This window comes from Eptatretus burgeri, chromosome 9, assembly GCF_056783735.1.
Source record: "Eptatretus burgeri isolate ZD-2024b chromosome 9, Ebu_testis_v1, whole genome shotgun sequence".
Classification (NCBI taxonomy): Eukaryota; Metazoa; Chordata; class Myxini; order Myxiniformes; family Myxinidae; genus Eptatretus; species Eptatretus burgeri.
The window spans coordinates 106,411,889-106,436,115 of NC_140969.1; the positions used below are offsets into that span (position 1 = coordinate 106,411,889).

The 24,227-nt window shown below is 40.5% G+C and overlaps 2 protein-coding genes and 1 non-coding gene across 11 annotated transcripts in view; 2 read left to right on the top strand and 1 right to left on the bottom strand.

Annotated features, from left to right (window-relative positions):
* The window catches only part of LOC147020860 (uncharacterized), a 33,581-nt gene extending 21,624 nt beyond the window's left edge, over nt 1-11,957 (bottom strand). For 2 of the 6 annotated variants that reach the window (XM_085896562.1, XM_085896564.1), the window contains exons 1-4: nt 11,891-11,957; nt 9,770-11,799; nt 8,745-9,136; nt 4,375-4,463 (exon numbers count right to left, since the gene is read on the bottom strand). In XM_085896562.1, the coding sequence (XP_085752688.1) occupies nt 4,375-4,463; nt 8,745-9,136; nt 9,770-11,792 (2,504 nt within the window). In that variant the 5' untranslated portion in view covers nt 11,793-11,799; nt 11,891-11,957. Of the gene's footprint in view, nt 1-944; nt 2,342-4,374; nt 4,464-8,744; nt 9,137-9,769; nt 11,800-11,890 lie in introns of those variants that run through there. The other 4 variants (XM_085896567.1, XM_085896566.1, XM_085896565.1 and 1 more) reach the window with 3 other exon arrangements.
* Nucleotides 11,958-17,106: 5,149 nt separating this feature from the next.
* TRNAF-GAA (transfer RNA phenylalanine (anticodon GAA)) lies at nt 17,107-17,179 on the top strand. Its single transcript has one exon. It is a non-coding gene; the product is annotated as a tRNA-Phe (tRNA).
* Nucleotides 17,180-18,422: 1,243 nt separating this feature from the next.
* Nucleotides 18,423-24,227, top strand: part of RFC4 (replication factor C subunit 4) — a 44,636-nt gene continuing 38,831 nt past the window's right edge. For 2 of the 4 annotated variants that reach the window (XM_085896572.1, XM_085896575.1), the window contains exons 1-2: nt 18,431-18,553; nt 18,749-18,875. In XM_085896572.1, coding sequence (XP_085752698.1) covers nt 18,769-18,875 — 107 coding nt within the window. In that variant the 5' untranslated portion in view covers nt 18,431-18,553; nt 18,749-18,768. Of the gene's footprint in view, nt 18,554-18,740; nt 18,876-24,227 lie in introns of all 4 variants that reach the window. The other 2 variants (XM_085896573.1, XM_085896574.1) reach the window with 2 other exon arrangements.

The window sequence follows — 24,227 nt, forward strand, 5'->3', positions numbered from 1 at the left end:
CGACGCCTCAGAGGAATGAACGGGCCTTTGCTCTTTCGAGAGTTGATGCTCTTTTAAGAGCCCGCCCGTTCCTCAGCGTTGGCGACCTCTCTCCGGCTTTCTCCACCTTCCCGCAGTTCTGCGTGGCACGACAGGCTTGGCTGCGCTCTGACGACCCTGACTGCCCTCCACTGGACTCGAACCTTGGTGGACTGCTGGCTTCCTCCGAATCGACGCCAGCTCGACTCCAGACTTCCACTCTCTGCAGCTCCCTGACAGACTGCTTGCTTGGCGTTCAGCGCGCCTTTATATGGGGTCCGTGGGTGAGGTCTGATCTTTCACGTCTCACCCTTCACCCCTCGCTGGCTCTGCCCCTTTTGATCTTTTGATCCGATTTCTTTGCGAAATGCGGAGAAAGCTGACGTTGTAGAAATAATCAGCTGTGGAAAGCGGACGTTGTAGAAATCACCAGCCGTCGCCCCAACGATGGAGTCCCCGCGTCTGGTGGCAGAGATGTTGTTCGTTGGGATTCGCCGTTGCTGATGAAACGATGGCGGCGTTTGTGGAGATGAAGGTGAGGCCATGTTGAGGAGTGTCGTGGTTGGCGCTGTGGTTGGGATGGCATGGTTTTGAGAGGCGGTTGTGGTTGTTGCTGTGGTGAAGATGGCATGGTTGTTGAGAGGCGGTTGTGGTTGTTCAGATGTGGTTGTACCAAAATAACGATAGCAAAGAATAATGGCTGAATCAAAGATCACAGCCCGGTTACACGAATAAATCCCTTTTGACATCGGTGGGGAAATCTAATCTGAACACACACTTATCGACATAACTGATCTCTGGGAATCCTGAATGGTGTTCTGTGAATTTCCACAACCGTAACAATATATATATATATATATATATATATATATATATATATATATATATATATATATATATATATATATATATATATATATATATATATATTAGTGTAAGATTGGGGCGGTTGGGATGACACATTTTTTAAAGAAGAAGAAGGCACTTTCAATCAAAAGTAAAAAATTAGATCGACTCCACTAATTTGAACAAAAAAGTGAGAGCAGACCTTGTCTGGGGCAACGTTTCGCCGGCTTCGCAGCCGGCTTCGTCAGGCACAATCGACCCTGAGCCTCGGCACATGTCCGTTTTTTATTTCGATACGACCGCTCATTTCCGGTCACGTGCTGGTGGTCGAGGTCAAATGGAGGAGTGCTTTTTTATTTTGCAAAAGTAAAAACAAATGTCAAATCATATCATTGTAGGGATGCTCTCTGCTCTTTTTTTTGTTTTTACTTACACGTGATCTGGTGTTGTGTATGTGTGTGGATGAGCACGTGAGTGCGCTTGCTGTTGTTTTTGTGTTTCCGGGGCACGAACACGGCTGGTTTTGTGTCCGGGTTGGGCATGATGTGTTGGTTGTGCGAGTGTTGGGGTTCTCGTTGGATGTTGTGCACATGTGGATGTGGTGTTTGGGATTGAGTGTTGTTTGTTGCTCACCTTATCCAGCTGTTTGCACCATCCAGTTTTCGCCGTTTGCATTTTTCGCCATTTGCACTGATCCTGATAAAACCTCTATAAGGGATGAAACTTTGTCACCATGGCGCTCATAACAGGCATGCCATGCACACACACACACACACACACACACACACACACACACACACACACACACACACACACACACACACACACACACACACACACACACACACACACACACACCCATGGAGATCCAAATCCCTCCAGATCCAAATCCACCATATGTACCACTTCCATGTGTGCTGTATACGTATCTGCCAACTGTACATTCGGATTGGGACACTAACTGTACTGCTGTTTACTGTTGGGTGCTTGGCAAGTAGCTTAAGTACTCATGCAAGCACTACAACAGAACACCTGGCTTGGAAAGTGATTACCAATTGCCGTAGTTAAACCCATGCACCTGGAAATGCCCAAGCAATGTCCGAATTGGACAAATGAACACTGGTTTTTTTTGGAGTCACAACGACTGCCAAGTTCGATTCTGGATCTTAAATTTTGTAATTTGGCTTAGTTTAAGAGGTTTTTGAGGTTATCACATGTGCGGAAATGAAATAAAGCCACAAACACTGGCGTCTCCGGGCATTTATTCAATGTACCCAGCGATCCGTAGCTATGATGAACAGGCATTCGATAATATGAGTAAGGAAACTGAAAAAAAAATTATCGTTAAGAAATTGTTGTGGCCTGTTCCAAGTCAAGACATGGTTGAGGAGGCCAAAAAACATGGCAGCTTCAGAGTCCAGTTCGGTAACCCAGGAATCACCTTAAGACGTCAGAGAGCGAGGTGGCCGAGGAGCGCCTGATAAAGGATATAATTAAATAAAGCCATTAATGATATATCTTCAAAAGGGGTGTTTCAATTAACCCAAACACCCAATTTTCACTCTTGCACTTTCTTGGAGTTTTCTTAGTATGCATGCAAAGTTTCGGGCTGCTCGGTTTTATGGTTTTCGAGTTATGGAGGAGATACACACACACACACACACACACACACACACACACATACACACACACACACACACATATACACACACACACACACATATACACACACACACACACACATACACACATACACACACACACATACACACATACACACACATACACACATACACACACATACACACATACACACACATACACACATACACACACATACACACACACACACACACACTGACTGACTCGCACACACTGACATTTATTATTATAGATAGAAGAAGAAGACGACAATGTTTCAGTCAGTGTGATAGCTATAACAAGTGAAACGGAAACTAAATCAATCCCAATTGAAGGTAGAGTGCTTCTTAAGGAAAAAGGAAGTCACACTGATTATTGATTATGCGTAATGACAGATTTGATTTTACCTCTTATAATAAGTGTTGTTATATCCGTAAGAGTTCATAGAAATCCTAGAAAGTTTTTTTTTTGGTTCATGTTACAGTCTTATGAGTTATTTTGTTATCATGTCTAATTTCGTGAATTTACTGCTGGACTCGCACGTTTGTACTTCACTGTAAGTTATTATTATTAATTTTTTTTGTCCACTGCCCCTCTGACAAGGTCATTAAAATGAGCTCTGTCTGACTGTCTGACCGATCAACTGTCCATGTACTTTTGTGTGTGCGTTATTTCAAAAACTGTTGAACATTTTGCTTTCATATTGCAAATATCTATTCCTCATAACATTATCGCAACCTGATATGATCACATCTGTGATTGGCTGAATTTTGTTACCATGGCAACCATCTTGGTAGCTCGGCTTGTGTACACCATATTTCAAAAATCGTATAAGATTTAGCTTTCATATTACACAGATCTATTCCTCATACCACCCAAAAGGCAGGGGACCTAGAGTATCAGCTTCTTGGTGAAATTATTTGTGTATTTATTTCGGTGAAAACAGTTATACAGTGAGGAATGAACAAATACAGACAGCACATTCACGTCTTGATGAGACCCTGTCAAAAAACATCACAATCAAGATGCAAGTCCACAATCACCCATCCATACCTCAGCGACTTACCATTCCTGCCAAAATATCCTTGTACCCCTCTATCCCCATTCCTTCTAGGTACCTATCTAATTCAAAATTTTAACCTTTCTACTATTTATGCTGTTACTACCATTCCAGGAAGAACATTTCATGCATTAACTACTCTCTGAGTGAAATAACCCTACGTTACAACTGTCTTAACTCTCCTCTTCTTTATTCTCAGGCTCTGGCTCCTGGCCCTGTCGCTGCCCATTCCACTGAAAAACTTCTGTCTTTATTTTGTCTAAATCCTTCATTATCGTAAACATTTCTATCAGATCCCCTCGTAATCACTTCCTTTCTAATGTATAAAGTCCCATCTCCTGATCAGCTGCTCCACATAGTTTACCCTAGCTCACCCACAATCAATCTGGTAACTGTAAACCTTTAAAAATACTCATGACTCGCTTCACGAGGGAATCACGATTCTCAGGCAGAGTTACATAGCTGTCATGTAAGCTTATGATATGATGTGCAATACGTACACATAGCTATTCAACAAAAAACTATTCAATTCAACATTAATGAATTGAATAGCTTATTCATAGCTATTCAACAAAAGCTAACGAGAAAAGCAATTACATTTTGGATATCACCACTTAGCACACAGTATGGTACTCTTAGCCTTATCATATTTGACAAGAAAAGTTCTGAACTTTTAGAGATCCCACAGCCACATCACATACAGCCATGAGAGCCTGCAGGCTGCTCCATTGAGAAACCGGATAACCCAAATACATCTCTACTAAAACACCTACACCTATCAGAAAAAAATGCTTGTTTGTGAGTCTCACTCTGGTGGACTTCCAAAGTTTTGGACTTTTGCCGTGACATGTGCAAACTCATTGCACAGTTGCGCAGCCTTGTTCTGTGACAAGCATTCCTGCAGAGACACGTACACAGGTGAGCGTGTACATGCAGGTGACGTGTACACACAGGTGAACACGTGTAATGAATCTTCTGACAGCTACTTGTGTTGCTTTCAGCTACCTTCACGAGTACTTGTGAACTAGAAAACGCTCCTTATTGGTGACACCAGGTGTAAACAGCCTGTAATGGATATGTGTTTTTGAAAACGACTGCACTCTCAATGTTACATATCATCTCCTTATTCCTTTGCATTCCTTGACTCAACACGGGCTGGTATAATGTATCCGAGGTGCTGTGTGGTGATGCATGTTTCCTGTTTTTGTGGAATCTGGCAAGTTAAATTTTGGATATGTTATGAAGAAAATAAATTTCATTTTGGATATGTTATGAAGAAAATTAATTTCATTTTGGATATGTTATGAAGAAAAGAGCTTACATTTTGGACATGTTATTAAGAAAATAAATTACATTTTTGATATGCTATGAAGAAAATGAATTACAGTTTAGAAATGTTACCAAGAAAAGATTACATTTTGGATATGTCATTAAGAAAAGAGATTACATTTTAGATATGTTATTAAGAAAAGAAATTACATTTTGGATATGTTACCAAGAAAATAAATTACATTTTGGACATGTTACCAAGAAAATAAAAATAAATTATATTTTGGATATGTTACCAAGAAAATAAATTACATTTTGGACATGTTACCAAGAAAATAAAAATAAATTATATTTTGGATATGTTACAAAGAAAATAAATTACATTTTGGATATGTTACCAAGAAAATAAATTACATTTTGGATATGTTATCAAGAAAATATATTACATTTTGGATATGTTATTAAGAAAAGAGATTACATTTTGGATATGTTATGAAGAAAATGAATTACATTTTAGAAATGTTACCAAGAAAAGATTACATTTTGGATATGTTATTAAGAAAAGAGATTACATTTTGGATATGTTATGAAGAAAATAAATTACATTTTGGACATGTTACCAAGAAAATAAATTACATTTTAGAAATGTTACCAAGAAAAGAGATTACATTTTGGATATGTTATGAAGAAAGGAAATTACATTTTGGATATGTTACCAAGAAAATAAATTACATTTTGGACATGTTACCAAGAAAATAAAAATAAATTATATTTTGGATATGTTACCAAGAAAATAAATTACATTTTGGATATGTTACCAAGAAAATAAATTACATTTGGATATGTTACCAAGAAAATAAATTACATTTTGGATATGTTACCAAGAAAATAAATTACATTTTGGATATGTTACCAAGAAAATAAATTACGTTTTGGATATGTTACCAAGAAAATAAATTACGTTTTGGATATGTTACGAAGAAAATGAATTACATTTTAGAAATGTTACCAAGAAAAGAGATTACATTTTGGATATGTTATGAAGAAAAGAAATTACATTTTGGATATGTTATGAATAAAATGAATTACATTTTAGAAATGTTACCAAGAAAAGAGATTACATTTTGGATATGTTATTCAGAAAATAAATTACATTTTGGATATGTTATTAAGAAAATAAATTACATTTTGGATATGTTACCAAGAAAATAAATTACATTTTGGATATGTTATCAAGAAAATAAATTACATTTTGGATATGTTATGAAGAAAATGAATTACATTTTAGAAATGTTACCAAGAAAAGAGATTACATTTTGGATATGTTATGAAGAAAATAAATTACATTTTGGATATGTTATTAAGAAAATAAATTACATTTTGGGTATGTTACTAAGAAAAAAAATGACATTTTGGATATGTTATGAAGAAAATTAATTACATTTTGGATATGTTATCAAGAAAATAGATTACATTTTGGATATGTTATCAAGAAAATAAATTACATTTTGGATATGTTATGAAGAAAATGAATTACATTTTAGAAATGTTACCAAGAAAAGAAATTACATTTTGGATATGTTATGAAGAAAATAAATTACATTTTGGATATGTTATGAAGAAAATGAATTACATTTTAGAAATGTTACCAAGAAAAGAGATTACATTTTGGATATGTTATTCAGAAAATAAATTACATTTTGGATATGTTATTAAGAAAATAAATTACATTTTGGATATGTTACCAAGAAAATAAATTACATTTTGGATATGTTATCAAGAAAATAAATTACATTTTGGATATGTTATGAAGAAAATGAATTACATTTTAGAAATGTTACCAAGAAAAGAGATTACATTTTGGATATGTTATGAAGAAAATAAATTACATTTTGGATATGTTATTAAGAAAATAAATTACATTTTGGGTATGTTACTAAGAAAATAAATTACATTTTGGATATGTTATGAAGAAAATTAATTACATTTTGGATATGTTATCAAGAAAATAGATTACATTTTGGATATGTTATCAAGAAAATAAATTACATTTTGGATATGTTATGAAGAAAATGAATTACATTTTAGAAATGTTACCAAGAAAAGAAATTACATTTTGGATATGTTATGAAGAAAATAAATTACATTTTGGATATGTTATGAAGAAAATGAATTACATTTTAGAAATGTTACCAAGAAAAGAAATTACATTTTGGATATGTTATGAAGAAAATAAATTACATTTTGGATATGTTATTAAGAAAATAAATTACATTTTGGATATGTTATTAAGAAAATTAATTACATTTTGGATATGTTACCAAGAAAAGAAATTACATTTTGGATATGTTATCAAGAAAATAAATTACATTTTGGATATGTTATGAAGAAAATGAATTACATTTTAGAAATGTTACCAAGAAAAGCGATTACATTTTGGATATGTTATGAAGAAAATAAATTACATTTTGGATGTGTTACCAAGAAAATAAATTACATTTTAGAAATGTTACCAAGAAAAGAGATTACATTTTGGATATGTTATGAAGAAAATAAATTACATTTTGGATATGTTATGAAGAAAATGAATTACATTTTAGAAATGTTACCAAGAAAAGAGATTACATTTTGGATATGTTATTAAGAAAATAAATTACATTTTGGATATGTGACCAAGAAAATTAATTACATTTTGGGTATGTTACTAAGAAAATAAATTACATTTTGGATATGTTATTAAGAAAATAAATTACATTTTAGAAATGTTATCAAGAAAAGAAAGTTCACATATCCATCCATCTATCCATTGGGATCATGCTCTGTCCAGAGCGTTGGGGCTGCCGAAGCAGTCTCCTTGGCTTTTGGTTACAATCCTGGACTGGTTGCCACTCCGACACAGGATACCAGCAAACTGGCACTCAAAGGTCATTGCAAGATCAATTTTGAAGCCATTTCATCTATTTTTGCTATCCTTGAATAAACAGAATTTTACTTCTTTTTTTCCTTGAAAATTATACAATATAAATATCTCTCCGCCTTTATAAACACTTCTCTATGGATGACATTTGTGTGTGATCAATCATTGGTGGCTACAGCTTTAAATAGAGGTAAACAGTAAGCTAAAACCATCATGGTGTCTTGCATATTTAGGGTCTTGTGCAACATGCTTTGAGGATCTATGTTTCCTTGGTAACTGTGTTTTTGTTTATCTATTCATTGCCAAATGAATCAAAAGAACCATTGATGTCATATCGTGTGCAGTACTTGTGTATATTGGTGTGGGGTAACCACCTTCATTTTTTGTTCGGATACAGCACAACATTGCGGGATAGCATCATTGGCTGAGGGCGTGGCTGTGTTGCTGAATCTGTACCCCCTGTAGGTTAGGGCAGAAATTTGTAATTTGGCCATGGTGCGAGCGATAACTCGCCTGTTCTTCATAAAGGACACCGTGGGATCTTTAATATCCACCAACTAATGGAGACAAATGGGACGCCCAGTTTAACGTCCATCCAAGGGACGGCACACATGATGAATCACCCTGCCTGTGAAATACCAGGATGACAGTTTATAGCTGGGTCGGGATTTGAGTCCAGGCTAGACAGCTTAGAGGTGAATATGCATCCATCTCGGCCATTCTGTCAGCCCTGGGGGCAACCAACTGATTTCCATGAAAAATATTTTGTTTAATCCAGAAATATGAAATATATTCTTCCATAAAGATGTGCACTCCAAAAGTCTCCTACAACCTTTTATGTCTGAACTGACAGCCTGCATGAGATTGTCATGGTAGAGAAGAGAAGAGGGCAAGATGTGAAATAAAGGAATTATCTGATATGTAATGGACTCTAAATAAGTGTTTGGAGTGTACGGACCTCATTTCATATGATAGACTCGTCTTCCTGCTCACCTGCATGGCAAGGCGAGCATTCCGCTGATCAAGACCTGATGTAGACAATCCCTCATCCTTTGTGGTTAAGCCAACTTCTCCAGGAGTGAGGCCTGTGAGCAATTTTAACACCAATTCTGGCCCCCATCCCTCTTCACAAGCCCCTATATTAGTAGTTGTAGGAAAACTGTCATCACCGAGGAAGTCGGGACAATCGACAGGCTGGGTGTCGTTGATGGTAGAGATCTTGGGCACTGCCATGCGGAGCTGGGCGCAGTATGCCCGACGGTGCATACCTTCAGCAAAGTGAACTCCCTCGAGCTGGAGAAATGCTGGAAATCGAGCTTTCCAGGAAGGATGGATATCCATGCTCAGGAACAGAGGCCAACAAAGGTCGATGGGCACCCAGCCTGCTGAAAACACAAGGGCTTGAGGAAAATGTGAATCGGTGAAGTTTCCATTTTGATGAGTTCTCGTATTCTGGTGTTTTGCCCAAAGGCAGGTCCAGTACTGCCAAAGCAGTTTCTTGGCAAGGGTTTTACTGGGTGGTTTGCCATTGCCTTATCTGCAGGAGTTAGGGCAGGAATTTGTAATTTGTTCAGTGTGCCGGCGATAGCTCGCCTACTCTTCGCGAAGGACACCGTGGGGTTTTTAACGTCTACCAGCTAATGCATACAAATGGGACGCCCAGTTCAATGTCCATCCAAGGGATGGCACACACATTGATGAATTGCTCTGCTGTGAAACACTGGGATGACAGTTTATAGCTGGGTCGGGAATCGATCCGAAGCTGGATGGCTTGGAGGCGAGTGTGCGTACCTCCAGGTACATCCTGTCATCCTGATGAATTCTAGTGTCAGCCTGGTTTGGACCCAATGAGTTCACATGGTAACTCAGCAACCTGATTATATCACCACTTATTGCTTTAATCCCCATTTCCAACTGACAATGCTTGTAGAAAATTATATCTGCTGTTCACTTTATCTGTGTGCATCATTTGTCTCGTTTTATTGGATTGCTTGATCACCTGTGCACCAATGCCTTACCTGATCCTTCAGGCTGAATGTGATCTGTGATTATCTCTGCAATCGCAGGTGTTTCTGTTCGTTCTGCAACTATCTGTGCCGCAGTCGTTTTTATTTCAGATTCGTTCAATAATGGAATGCAAACAGAGGCTTTAGCTTTCTTGAAGTCCCCTCGGAGTGTACCAGGTAATGCTGGATGCCCCCGAACAGTCCTCGATCCGAGCTTTTGTTTTGTCATCTGATGTTCTTCCAATGAATGAATCTTCATGAAAACCGCACCCACTTGTTGTGCTTCAACTCTTCGGCTCTTTGATGTTTCATGGACATGATGTTTCTTATCAAACTTAGAATCGAGTCTGTATAATCCACCACCATGGTGTGTGTGATCCTTAGAGGTTGTCCAGTGACGTTGCTGTGTTCTCCCTTGCTGGGTCCTGGTTGTCGTGTTCCTGGCTATCTCTTCTCTATCCAGAGATGTATCTTGAAGATTCCGGCCATGCTCAAGGTTTTCTTTATAACCATCACTGACATCTGGGAAAACGGCCATCAGACTTTCAGTGAGTTTACTCCTGCATCGTGAAGCAAAAGGCTCAGGGTCCTTTGAGGGCCCTTTCTCCCTGTTAGCTTGAGTTCCCTCCACAATTTGTATTGAAAAGGGCTCGGGGTCCTTCGTGGACCCTTTCTCCTTGTGAGGTTGAGTTCCCTCCACAGTTTGTATTGAAAAGGGCTTGTGGTCCTTTGAGGACCCTTTCTCCTTATTCGCTTGAGTTCCCTCCACAGTTTGTATTGATAAAGGCTCGGGGTCCTTCGAGGGCCCTTTGTCTTTGTTAGCTTGAGTTCCCTCCACAATTTGTATTGAAAAGGGCTCGGGGTCCTTCGAGGACCCTTTCTCCTTGTGAGGTTGAGTTCCCTCCACAGTTTGTATTGAAAAGGGCTTGTGGTCCTTTGAGGACCCTTTCTCCTTATTCGCTTGAGTTCCCTCCACAGTTTGTATTGATAAAGGCTCGGGGTCCTTCGAGGGCCCTTTGTCTTTGTTAGCTTGAGTTCCCTCCACAATTTGTATTGAAAAGGGCTCGGGGTCCTTCGTGGACCCTTTCTCCTTGTGAGGTTGAGTTCCCTCCACAGTTTGTATTGAAAAGGGCTTGTGGTCCTTTGAGGACCCTTTCTCCTTATTCGCTTGAGTTCCCTCCACAGTTTGTATTGATAAAGGCTCGGGGTCCTTCGAGGGCCCTTTGTCTTTGTTAGCTTGAGTTCCCTCCACAATTTGTATTGAAAAGGGCTCGGGGTCCTTCGAGGACCCTTTCTCCTTGTGAGGTTGAGTTCCCTCCACAATTTGTTTTGACAAGGGCCTGTGGTCCTTCAAGGGCCCTTTTTCCTTGTTAGTTTGAGTTCCCTCCACAGTTTGTGTTGCTTCCTGCAATGTCTCATTATTTCGAGGAAGACAATCCTTCTCAGGTGTATTTTCAGGGTGAACTTCTGCATTATTAGGATCCTGATGTTTCACTTCATGAGATAAATAATTACCTTTTTTATCATCAGCAACAATGGAAATTACAGATGAAGACGAAGATTCTCGCATCTCTAATGATTTATCTGGCGTTTCATTCATGGTATTCTTCCTTTGAAGAGTGTCCCTGGTAATATGATCATCGGTGGGTAGCTCGACTACATTATCAAGGGAATTATGTGCTTCAAGATTATCGAGGACTTCAACACAACTGCTGTGGCAAACAGGTTTTGTAGATACGAACACTTCCTTTCTTTCCCTGCAAATATCATCTTCTAAAAGGCGTTTGAAATCAAGGGAACCATGACACATGTTTATTTCATGTGGATTTCCTTTTGGAATAACGAGCAGTGGACGCTTCTCTTCCTTGATACCGGGGTCATGGGGACCATTCTTGATAGATTCTCCAACAGCCCTCAAACATTGCTGAAGCTTCTGGAAGATACAGTTAAAAATCCAAGCACAAAGTTTCCGCAGCTGTTCTTGCCAGGAGTCCAGCCATAGCCGTCTTGACCACCTGGCTCCTTCGGAATCCATGAAGTAACTGGCAGCGAAGTAAACATCATCATGGTTAATCACGTTTGTCCAACAAAATGAACATAATCATTCAGAACTGTTGAATATTTCCAGCTCACCACAAGCTCCGGACCGTGCAGCAAGCGCTGATCTCCCTCCTCTAACTATGCCTGCCTGGGTTCGACATGGGCTATTTATGGAAGGTTTTGCTTGAGATGCCTTGATAGATGGACGTTAAACCCTTTTTAGGTCGGCAAGAACATGTGACAGAACTTCTCCACAATCATCGATCACTCTTCCCCCACCCCCAAACCCCCAAACCCCTTCTACTAATGAAATTAAGTCGATTGATCATTCAAATATCCTTTTGTGTGTAACATTTCAATGACGCACCAAAATGGGTTATCTCAACCTACATGCCTATCTTACAATCTATATACTTATCTTTACCTCCACCACCGAAGGTGGAAGGAGGTTTTGTTTTCACCCCGCTCTGTCTATCTGTTTGTCTGTGTACAGGATATCTCAAAAAGTTGTGGACGGATTCTAATAAGTTTTGGGGACAGGTTCGGTGTGTGACGAGGACGAACTGATTAGATTTTGCTGAACATCTGAATAAGGATCTGCAGTCTGCACATGAGAATTATCTAATTTTAAAGTGATTCTTCACCATTGAGAGACAGGGCCAAAACGATATAGCACTGAATAGCATGATAATTCAAACATATATTGGGCCCGATATGTTCTCGTGGATCAGGCATTACGTGGTGGAGGTATGTACTCCACCGACTGCCTTTATATGTTATTATGAGAAGACAGCATGATGAAAACTGAGTCCTGGGACGAAAGATAGATGGACACAAAGACGGACCGAAAAATGTATAAATGAATAACACTCTCGATCCGATGTAACGAAAACTCACAATACACGAAATATAATCTCGTGCCTTTCTAGTACTCTCTATATACTTATCTTGCTCCCTGTATACTAATCTTTCTATCGATTTACTTATCTTCTTACCTAAATACTTATCTTACCACCGATTTACTTATCTTCTAGCAATATATTATCTTACAATCTATTTACTTATCCTCTTACCTATATACTTATCTTACCACCGATTTACTTATCTTACAACCAATATACTTATCTTACAATCTATTGATTTATCTTGCCACCGATTTACTTATCTTACGAGCGAAATATTATCTTACAATCTATATACTTATCTTCTTACCTATATACTTATCTTAGCACTGAATTACTTATCATAAAATCGATTAACTTACCTTAAAATCGATTTACTTATCTTACAACCAATATACTTATCTTATAATCCATTGACTTATCTTAGCACGGATTTACTTATCTTACAATTTATTTACTTATCTTACAATCTATTGGCTTATCTTACAACCTATATACTTATCTTTCTTCCAATTTACTTCTCTTACCACCGATTTACTTCTCTTAAATCGATTTACTTATCTTACAACCTATATACTTATCTTACCACCGATTTCCTTCTCTTAAAATCGATTTACTTATCTTACAACCTATATACTTATCTTACCACCGATTTATTTATCTTCAAATTGATTTACTTATCTTACAACCTATATACTTATCTTACCACCAATTTACTTATCTTACCACCGACTTACTTATCTTAAAATCGATTTACTTATCTTACAACCAATATACTTATCTTACAATCTAATGACTTATCTTACAACCTATATACTTATCTTTCTTCCAATTTACTTATCTTACAATCTAATGACTTATCTTACAACCTATATACTTATCTTTCTTCCAATTTACTTATCTTACAACCTTTCTACTTATCTTTCTACCAATTGACTTGTATTACAACTGATTTACTTATGTTTTTATCAATTTACTTGACCTATTACTTATATACATATCAATTTACCGATATATGATATTACAATCTATTTACTTATCTTCTTACCTAAATACTTATCTTAGCACCGAATTACTTATCATAAAATCGATTAACTTACCTTAAAATCGATTTACTTATCTTACAACCAATATACTTATGTTATAATCCATTGACTTATCTTATAATTTATTTACTTATCTTACAATCTATTGGCTTATCTTACAACCTATTTTTTTATCTTTCTTCCAATTTACTTATCTTACCACCGATTTACTTATCTTAAAATCGATTTACTTATCTTACAACCGATTTATTTATCTTAAAATCGATTTACTTATCTTACAACCAATATATTTATCTTACCACCGATTTATTTATCTTAAAATCGATTTACTTATCTTACCACTGATTTACTTATCTTACAACCAATATACTTATCTTACCACCGATTTACTTATCTTAAAATTTATTTACTTATCTTACAATCTATTGACTTATCTTACCACAGATTTACTTATCTTACAATCTAATGACTTATCTTACAACCTATATACTTATCTTTCTTCCAATTTACTTATCTTCCAACCTTACTACTTATCTTTCTACCAATTGACTTGTATTACAACTGATTTACTTATGTTTTTATCAATTTACTTGACCGATTACTTATATACATATCTATTTACCGATATATTATATTACAATCTATTTACTTATCTTGCGAACCATATATAATCTTTCAATCTCTTTTCTTATCTTACTACCTATTTACTTATCTTACCACCGATTTACTTCTCTTTCTTCTCAATTTACTTCTCATATTACTGATATACTTATCTTACAATCTATTTCCTTATCTTACTCTGCATTTACTTATCTTACAACCTATATACTTATCTTTCTACCAATTTCCTTGTTTCTAGCAATTTACTTGTCCTGTTACCTACATACTTACCTTACAATTAATTTACTTAACTTACAACATATAAACTTATCTTACTTCCTATATACTTAACTCTCTACCAATTTACTCATCTTACAACTGATTTATGTATGTTTCAAGCAATTTCCTTTTCTTACAACCAATTTACTTATGTTTCTATCAATTTACTTGTCCTATTACTGATATACATATCTTACTACTGATTTACTTATCTTATTACTGACTTGCAAATACCACCCATCGCTTCACTGACGGTAATACTAAAGGAGGTAGGGGGAGAAAAAGAGTGGGGAAGAGGGGTGGGGGAGAGTGAAGAGTTGGAGGGGAAAGGAGAGAGAGGAGGGAGGGGGTCAGTGAGGAGGGGTGGGGAAAAGGAAGACAGTGTGAGGTGAGAGGAGAGGAAGGCAGACATGCGGTGGAGCATTAATTACGATTTATTCTGTTTCATCAAAATTAATCTGCAGAGAAAAACAGTGAAGATGGATACAAAATAATGTCTGAAATCCATTCTCTACCAGTCATATGATAAATAACGTCTGGAGACAAATAACACCCAGATGCGGCCGGAACCAAACTGACCGGAGACAAATACCATTCGGACACATCCGGAGACAAACTCCCTTCTGGACATAAATGCCATCTGGAAATATCCAGAGAGAGAGAGAGAGAGAGATTGAGACAGAGACACAGAGAGATTTTCGGGAATCGGCAGGTTGGAGTGACTGCGCAAGAACCACTCGTTCAGGGTGACGGAGCAAGAACCACTCGTTCAGGGTAACGTTGCATGAGCCGCTCGCTCAGTGTGACGGAGCACGAACCGCTCGCTCAGTGTGACGGAGCACGAACCGCTCGCTCAGGGTAACGTTGCACGAGCCGCTCGCTCAGTGTGACGGAGCACGAACCGCTCGCTCAGGGTGACGGAGCACGAACCGCTCGCTCAGTGTGACGGAGCACGAACCGCTCGCTCAGTGTGACGGAGCACGAACTGCTCGCTCAGTGTGACGGAGCACGAACCGCTCGCTCAGGGTGACGGAGCACGAACCGCTCGCTCAGGGTGACGGAGCACGAACCGCTCGCTCAGGGTGACGGAGCACGAACCGCTCGCTCAGGGTGACGGAGCACGAACCGCTCGCTCAGGGTGACGGAGCACGAACCGCTCGCTCAGGGTGACGGAGCACGAACCGCTCGCTCAGGGTGACGGAGCACGAACCGCTCGCTCAGGGTGACGGAGCACGAACCGCTCGCTCAGGGTGACGGAGCACGAACCGCTCGCTCAGGGTGACGGAGCACGAACCGCTCGCTCAGGGTGACGGAGCACGAACCGCTCGCTCAGGGTGACGGAGCACGAACCGCTCGCTCAGGGTGACGGAGCACGAACCGCTCGCTCAGGGTGACGGAGCACGAACCGCTCGCTCAGGGTGACGGAGCACGAACCGCTCGCTCAGGGTGACGGAGCACGAACCGCTCGCTCAGGGTGACGGTGCACGAACCGCTCGCTCAGGGTGACGGAGCACGAACCGCTCGCTCAGGGTGACGGAGCACGAACCGCTCGCTCAGGGTGACGGAGCACGAACCGCTCGCTCAGGGTGACGGAGCTCGAACCGCTCGCTCAGGGTGACGGAGCACGAACCGCTCGCTCAGGGTGACGGAGCACGAACCGCTCGCTCAGGGTGACGGAGCACGAACCTCTCGCTCAGGGTGACGGAGCACGAACCTCTCGCTCAGGGTGACGGAGCACGAATCACTCCCTCGGGGTGACGTCATGCGGTATGGGTGCTCGGCAAGTGGCTCAAGCACCCCAATTAAATGGTCTCCAAGGAACGGTTGGCCAGGGTGTCGCTGCACACCACAGGGTATCCCTTTAATTTTAAAGCCGATCTTCACGGTGCACACAGCACTTAATGAAATAAAATGAATCGATGAATCCGCCATTTTCATGCTCCTCTGTGCACGTGTCACGTGCAATGACCTCTCCTCTTGCTGTTTCGGTCGGTGTCCCCCTCATTGGGCCTTCATGCTTTTGAGCCATTCGAATTGAAAAAAATTCCAGGTTGCTGGATTGGCAAAGACAGACTAACCGCCTGTGCCCCCACCCCAAGATCACCACATATAACCCCCTTGACTTTTTTTTTCTGTTGGGATTTGTCAAAAATGTCAACCACACCAAGGTGGCGAACGTGCAGGATCATCGTTCTCGGATCACAGCTGCATATGCGCACTGGTGGACACAAACATGCCGATCCGAACTTGGCAAGAACTCGTGTACCGACCACGTTGATGTCCTCCACGTGACAAACCGAGCTCACAATGAAATGTGTCGATGATGTGAACAAAATTTTGAGGTTCTGCATCAAACCAACCAAAGGGATCGTTTGTGGTTCCAAATATGTGAATAAATTATGTTAATTATATTTTGTGATTAACACCATTAGTGAGATACATTTTAAATGTGTATCACGTGTTTCCTACTGAGTTATCATCCGCCGAAATAGCTCAGTTGGGAGAGCGTTAGACTGAAGATCTAAAGGTCCCTGGTTCGATCCCGGGTTTCGGCACGTTGCGTTTTCTTATTTTATTTTGTTTTATTATTTAATCTTATTTTTTGTTTTATTTTATTTTATTTCATTTTATTATTTTATTTAATTTTTTATTTAATTTTATTATTTTGTTTTGTTTTGTTTTATTTATTTATTTTTATTTCATTTTATTATTTTATTTTATTTTATTATTTTGTGTTTTGTTTGTTTTGTTTTATTATTTAATGTTATTTTTTTTTTTTTGTGTTTTGTTTTGTTTTGTTGTTTTATTTTATTTTATTTTATTATTTTGTGTTTTGTTTGTTTTGTTTTGTTTTATTATTATTTTTATTTTAGTTTGTTGTGTTTTGTTTTGTTTGTTTGGTGGGCGATTTTTTCGGGACGGGATTCGTGTGACGTGTCGGTGAATGGTGGTCACGTTGTTTTGTTTCACTTCGATATTTTGACACGGTCCCATGTTCACACGTCACACGTGTCCCGGTCATGTCAAGCGTGAACCCCCAACACTGTGCTGTCCAGTGTTAGTGTGTCCAGTCTGTCGGGCTCACATGGTCCACCATGAACCCCCTCCTGGTGACACGACCTAAATCCAGGATACCCCCCTCACCTCCACTCTTTCTCCATCCCTGTGAAACCAACTCCCACATCCTCTTCCATCCCGGTCTTCAATACACCTGTTCACCACCATCTCAGATCATCCCCAATCAAAACCATGATCTTTTTTACCCTCGTTAACCCCAGTCCCCCCTTCCCCCCAAATGTATCCTTCCAACCTGTCCTGATCCGTTCAGTGTACTCACTCTTCCATGAGCCTCGACCATGTCCGATGTATAAAACCACAAAGGTTCGTCTCCCCACCGTGCCCGTGGTGAAGAGCGGACACGAATCTGAAGATCGTATCAAGAGCGCTGGAGGGAAGCTCGCTGACGCTGTTCGTCCCATGTGAGATTTATCAAACGGTTTTTCCTCTGACGTTTTATTTCACCATTGTGACCTCAACTGAGACATGTTAGCCGCGTTCACATCGTCCTTTTCCGCTTTCTTTACACAGTTTGTGTCGCCATGACGACGTAGTACGCTACAGTATTTCTGACGTTTCAACACGTCCTCTCGTTTCGTCGTCTTGGCCCCGCCCACTTCCGGGATTGTTTAAATTATAATCTGCATTTGTTTTTTATTCGTCGTTATCCTGAACGGAGCCGTCAGAATCAGGATTTAAATGTCCGTCTCCGTGAGAGGCTGGAAGACCCGTTTGAAAATGTTTTCAAGAAGAAGAAGAAGAAGAAGAATAAGAAGAAGAAGACTCGTTATGGATAGGAAGTGACGTTTGTGTGTAGTTCCGGGTTTCTGTGTTGATTCGGCGGGAAACTTTGGAAGCCGAACGACAAACAGGTTTATTAAAATACGGATTCGAACCGATGTCGATTGTTTATTAAAATACGGATTCGAACCGATGTCGATTGTTTATTAAAATACGGATTCGAACCGATGTCGATTGTTTATTAAAATACGGATTCGAACCGATGTCGATTGTTTATTAAAATACGGATTCGAACCGATGTCGATTGTTTATTATCCCGTTTGAAGCAGATTCACGGATCCGCACAATGCAGGCGTTTCTTCGCGGCGGCGGCAAGGAGCCAAGTTCGAGCGAAACGGAGACTTCGACAAGTGCCGGACACAAGCAACGACACGTCCCTTGGGTCGAAAAATAGTAGGTGGACAAAATGTGTGGAGACTGTGTGCACAAAATGTGTGGAGACGGTGCGGACAAAATGTGTGGAGACTGTGTGCACAAAATGTGTGGAGACGGTGCGGACAAAATGTGTGGAGACGGTGTGGACAAAATGTGTGGAGACGGTGCGGACAAAATGTGTGGAGACGGTGCGGACAAAATGTGTGGAGACGGTGCGGACAAAATGTGTGGAGACGGTGCGGACAAAATGTGTGGAGACGGTGCGGACAAAATGTGTGGAGACGGTGCGGACAAAATGTGTGGAGACGGTGCGGACAAAATGTGTGGAGACGGTGCGGACAAAATGTGTGGAGACGGTGCGGACAAAATGTGTGGAGACTGTGCGGACAAAATGTGTGGAGACGGTGCGGACAAAATGTGTGGAGACTGTGCGGACAAAATGTGTGGAGACTGTGCGGACAAAATGTGTGGAGACTGTGCGGACAAAATGTGTGGAGACTGTGCGGACAAAATGTGTGGAGACTGTGCGGACAAAATGTGTGGAGACTGTGCGGACAAAATGTGTGGAGACTGTGCGGACAAAATGTGTGGAGACTGTGCGGACAAAATGTGTGGAGACTGTGCGGACAAAATGTGTGGAGACTGTGCGGACAAAATGTGTGGAGACTGTGCGGACAAAATGTGTGGAGACTGTGCGGACAAAATGTGTGGAGACTGTGCGGACAAAATGTGTGGAGACTGTGCGGACAAAATGTGTGGAGACTGTGCGGACAAAATGTGTGGAGACGGTGCGGACAAAATGTGTGGAGACGGTGCGGACAAAATGTGTGGAGACGGTGCGGACAAAATGTGTGGAGACGGTGTGGACAAAAATGTGTGGAGACGGTGTGGACAAAATGTGTGGAGACGGTGTGGACAAAATGTGTGGAGACGGTGTGGACAAAATGTGTGGAGACGGTGTGGACAAAATGTGTGGAGACGGTGTGGACAAAATGTGTGGAGACGGTGTGGACAAAATGTGTGGAGACGGTGTGGACAAAATGTGTGGAGACGGTGTGGACAAAATGTGTGGAGACGGTGTGGACAAAATGTGTGGAGACGGTGTGGACAAAATGTGTGGAGACGGTGTGGACAAAATGTGTGGAGACGGTGTGGACAAAATGTGTGGAGACGGTGTGGACAAAATGTGTGGAGACGGTGTGGACAAAATGTGTGGAGACGGTGTGGACAAAATGTGTGGAGACGGTGTGGACAAAATGTGTGGAGACGGTGTGGACAAAATGTGTGGAGACGGTGTGGACAAAATGTGTGGAGACGGTGTGGACAAAATGTGTGGAGACTGTGTGGACAAAATGTGTGGAGACTGTGTGGACAAAATGTGTGGAGACTGTGTGGACAAAATGTGTGGAGACTGTGTGGACAAAATGTGTGGAGACTGTGTGGACAAAATGTGTGGAGACTGTGTGGACAAAATGTGTGGAGACTGTGTGGACAAAATGTGTGGAGACGGGGCGGACAAAATGAGTGGAGACTGTGTGGACAAAATGTGTGGAGACTGTGTGCACAAAATGTGTGGAGACGGTGCGGACAAAATGTGTGGAGACGGTGCGGACAAAATGTGTGGAGACGGTGCGGACAAAATGTGTGGAGATGGTGCGGACAAAATGTGTGGAGACGGGGTGGACAAAATGTGTGGAGACTGTAGACAAAATGTGTGGAGACTGTGTAGACAAAACGTGTGGAGACGGTGTAGACGCGGTGGACAAAATGGCCTCTTGTGTGTTTGTTATTTTGGATCTCCTTTGTAGGATGGTGGGCACTATGCCTCATATGGCCAAATGTTTGTGGTGAAGGTTGTCAGGAGACAGACTGGTGTCTGATTAAGAAGGACCACAAAACCATGTACAGTACTATATACAGTACAATTCTTCTTCTTCTTTGTTTGATATGATGTCACAATTGACGCTGGGGACCTGAGTATGTTTCACAAGTTATGGCCATTTATGATACGGTTGGTCCAATCTAATTGAAACAATGCCCCAATCCAGTCGTCGTTTACGAGAGCAAAGGAACGAAGCTGCACCTATGGGCACCTACGGGCCCGCACTAGTATAATATGAAATAGTGAAAACCAAGAAAGGAACGAAGAACCGGAGAAAACAAAATAATTGAAAAACATGAAATCATGTAAATTGTCCAGCAATCCAAACACAGTGGGCTTGAGAAGTAGGATCATTGATTTCGGTTCTTTGTCTCTATATATATATATATATATATATATATATATATATATATATATATATATATATATATATATATATATATATATATATATATATATATATATATATATATATATATAATCGAAACATGAGGTCCACACAACTATAAAGCGTCGTCTCCAACATAGAGGCTTCGGCCCGGTGACTCTGTCAAACGGACAAAGACTATATGGTCATCATCAGTTAAACATCAAACGGAACCACAGATCCAGACTTCGGGATTATTTGCCCTCATCAGGATGGTATACCAATAAATATCGAACCAATGATGACCACATTCGTCGTTTATACATCAGACGCACCTCCTGACTTGTTATGAGCATCGCTGCAGATTATGTCTTGCACGGTAAAACCGCATAATCCGCAAAGAACAACCATCTGTCTGCCACCCAGACAATTGTTCCTGCAAATGCAAACCATTCAACCAAAAGGCACGTGATGTGACCGGTGGTAAAATCGAAACATGTGGAGTGTGACGAGCACTCTGCTGATCCCCATTGGACAACAGTCCACACCAAAGCGTCGCCTCCAACACAGAGGCTTCGGCCCAGTGACTCTGTCAAAAGACACAAAGATTATATAGTTGGTTAGATATTTATCGGTATACCATCCTGATGAGGGCAAATAAGCCCGAAATCTGGATCTGTGGTTCCTTTTGATGTTTAACTGATGATGACCATATAATCTTTGTCTCCCCACACTACCTTCTCAAGTGATTGTCTTCATTTCCCCTCGGAGTGAAACAGCATGTGGTCTTGATGGTGTCCTTTCCCATGGACTTTTCTTTCAAGCTGAGGTTCCACAAGGCAACATCTTAGGACCTGCATTATCCTTGATCAAAATCCATGACATATGTGACATTCTCTTGAAAACCAAATTTACCATTTTGCCGATGACTTCATCGTGTGTATAAACATACATAACTACGTATTGTGAATATCCTTCGTCTCACCTGGACAAGATAGGTCATTAGTCAGCCACATTGATATTGTTCGACACCAGCAAATCACACATGCACACATACACTATCCGCAAGGATCGCCACTCAAATTATCCAACCTACTTGCACTGAGCAGACACTGGAAGAGGTGCAGTCCTTGTAACTCCTTCACCTCACTATCTACCATAACCTTTTGTGTGAGGATTATATCAAAGGCCAGTCATCCTCTGGTTTATCTCCATAGAGATCAGGAATTCCTGAGCTGCACCAAGCTCATCCTGATGGGCATCTTTCACATGGAGCTCCACGGAGTGCCCCCACTCTCGGCTGGTGCTCCTGTTTCCCCTCTGGCTCCTCTTGAGCCAGTCAAAAATAAGGTCTGCGATACCATTTGTATTTCAAGGCAGGAAACAGATTCCAAGGACTGTTATTCTCCCACTGATAGCCACTTGGTGGGCGCTCTATTCTCTACAAGCTTACATCATTGATCCTTGGTCTTGCTCGCTCCTTGCTCTGCCTTTCCCAAGCCATGCCATGTCCATTTTTTTCACCTGCCTTTAGAAATGTAAAGTATGTTATGTTGCTGTATATATAAGTTGTGGACAAACTCAGTTGTGAGGTGGAAATAATTTAACCAATCAAGAACATTTTTGAACTAGAGGGGGAGCACTCGGGAAAGTGCAAAACCTCCGCCGCCAATACTGCTGGGTCACTCAAGTGAACCTTATATCTTATTCATTAAATATGATGTCAACAGTGCTGACAGAGTTATAGTTCTTTTCTCCATTTTTTTTTGGGGGGGGGGGGTTGGAAATCACTTAAAACATGTAGAAATGCAAAAAAAAGAAATCGAAATTTTGTTGAAAAAAATTGCAAATATTTTTATTTCTCTAACAATTTTTTTTGGGGGGGGGGTGGAAATCACTTAAAACATGTAGAAATGCAAAAAAAAAATGTTTTCTCTATTACAATTTTTTTTTGGGGGGGGACCAAGTCCAAAATCTAATGACATGATTCTTGGACCATACCTAACCCCTCCCCCCCCACCAAGTTCCGTCGAGGAGTTTTTCCGTAATACTGTTCGCAAACAAACAAACAAACAGAAAGGGGTGAAAACAGTAACCTCCGATCTTCGATGGTGGAGGTTAACTCACACAGACATTTTGGCTTTGTGGGCATGTGCTTGTGGAGCAAAAGAAATCCCTTCCGGTTCTGGGTTTGGAGCGTTGGCAGGTCTCCTTCAGGGCTCTCTGCTGAGGATCTCAAAGTTTAGTTTCCGGTCTTTATCTGTCCCGTTTTAACTTTATTTTCTCACCTGCATGTTACTGTGTGTTCCTAGTTTGGTTTTGTTTCAAAAATTGTGCTATTTTGTGAGTTTTTGTCGACCTTGTCTTACCGGGTGCTTGAGGCCTACCCATCGTTCCCCTCGGTGTACGGTCGTGTTTATTGGTATATTCTCCCCATTACCTTCAATTTCTATCTTCCCCACTTTCCCAACATCCCCCATCCCTCCCAACTAAACACTATTTCTTGTCTTAAATCCAAAAAACAAAAAACTTTCTCCTTGCACACTCACAAGTCTTGATTCTTCTTCCTCTCCTCTTCCCCCTCCTCCTTCTTCTCCTTCTTCTTCTCCTTCTCCTTCTCCTTCTCCTTCTTCTCCTTCTTCTCCTACCATCTTTATTCTACTGAGATGACCCTCTCTCGCCATTACCTTCACGATTTCTTCCGATCGACAACCTCCCATTCCCGAATTTACCTGTTCTTCAAAAACACATCAAAAAATAATAATCTTCCTTGTATCCTTTCGATCTCGACACCTCCCGTAACCATGTGATCTGTTCCCACCCCCTGCGTTTATCGATCCAATTTCACCATTCACCTCACGATTTTTTTCTACAACACTTCCATGACCTTATCTGTTGAAAACTCTCTCAAACAATAATAATAATAAACAAGATCTCTTATAATGCTTCATCTTCCTCTTTCACACGTGTGGTACTCTTTACTGTATCATAATGCACTACTCCACTATTTAAACAGATTGCTCTCAATTCGACCTTTCCTTCATACCTTGCCGAAAAAATCCAACTGTTACAGCGTTTCTTCTCTCCATTCTCTGAATTCGCCTTTATTGCATCTCTCAAG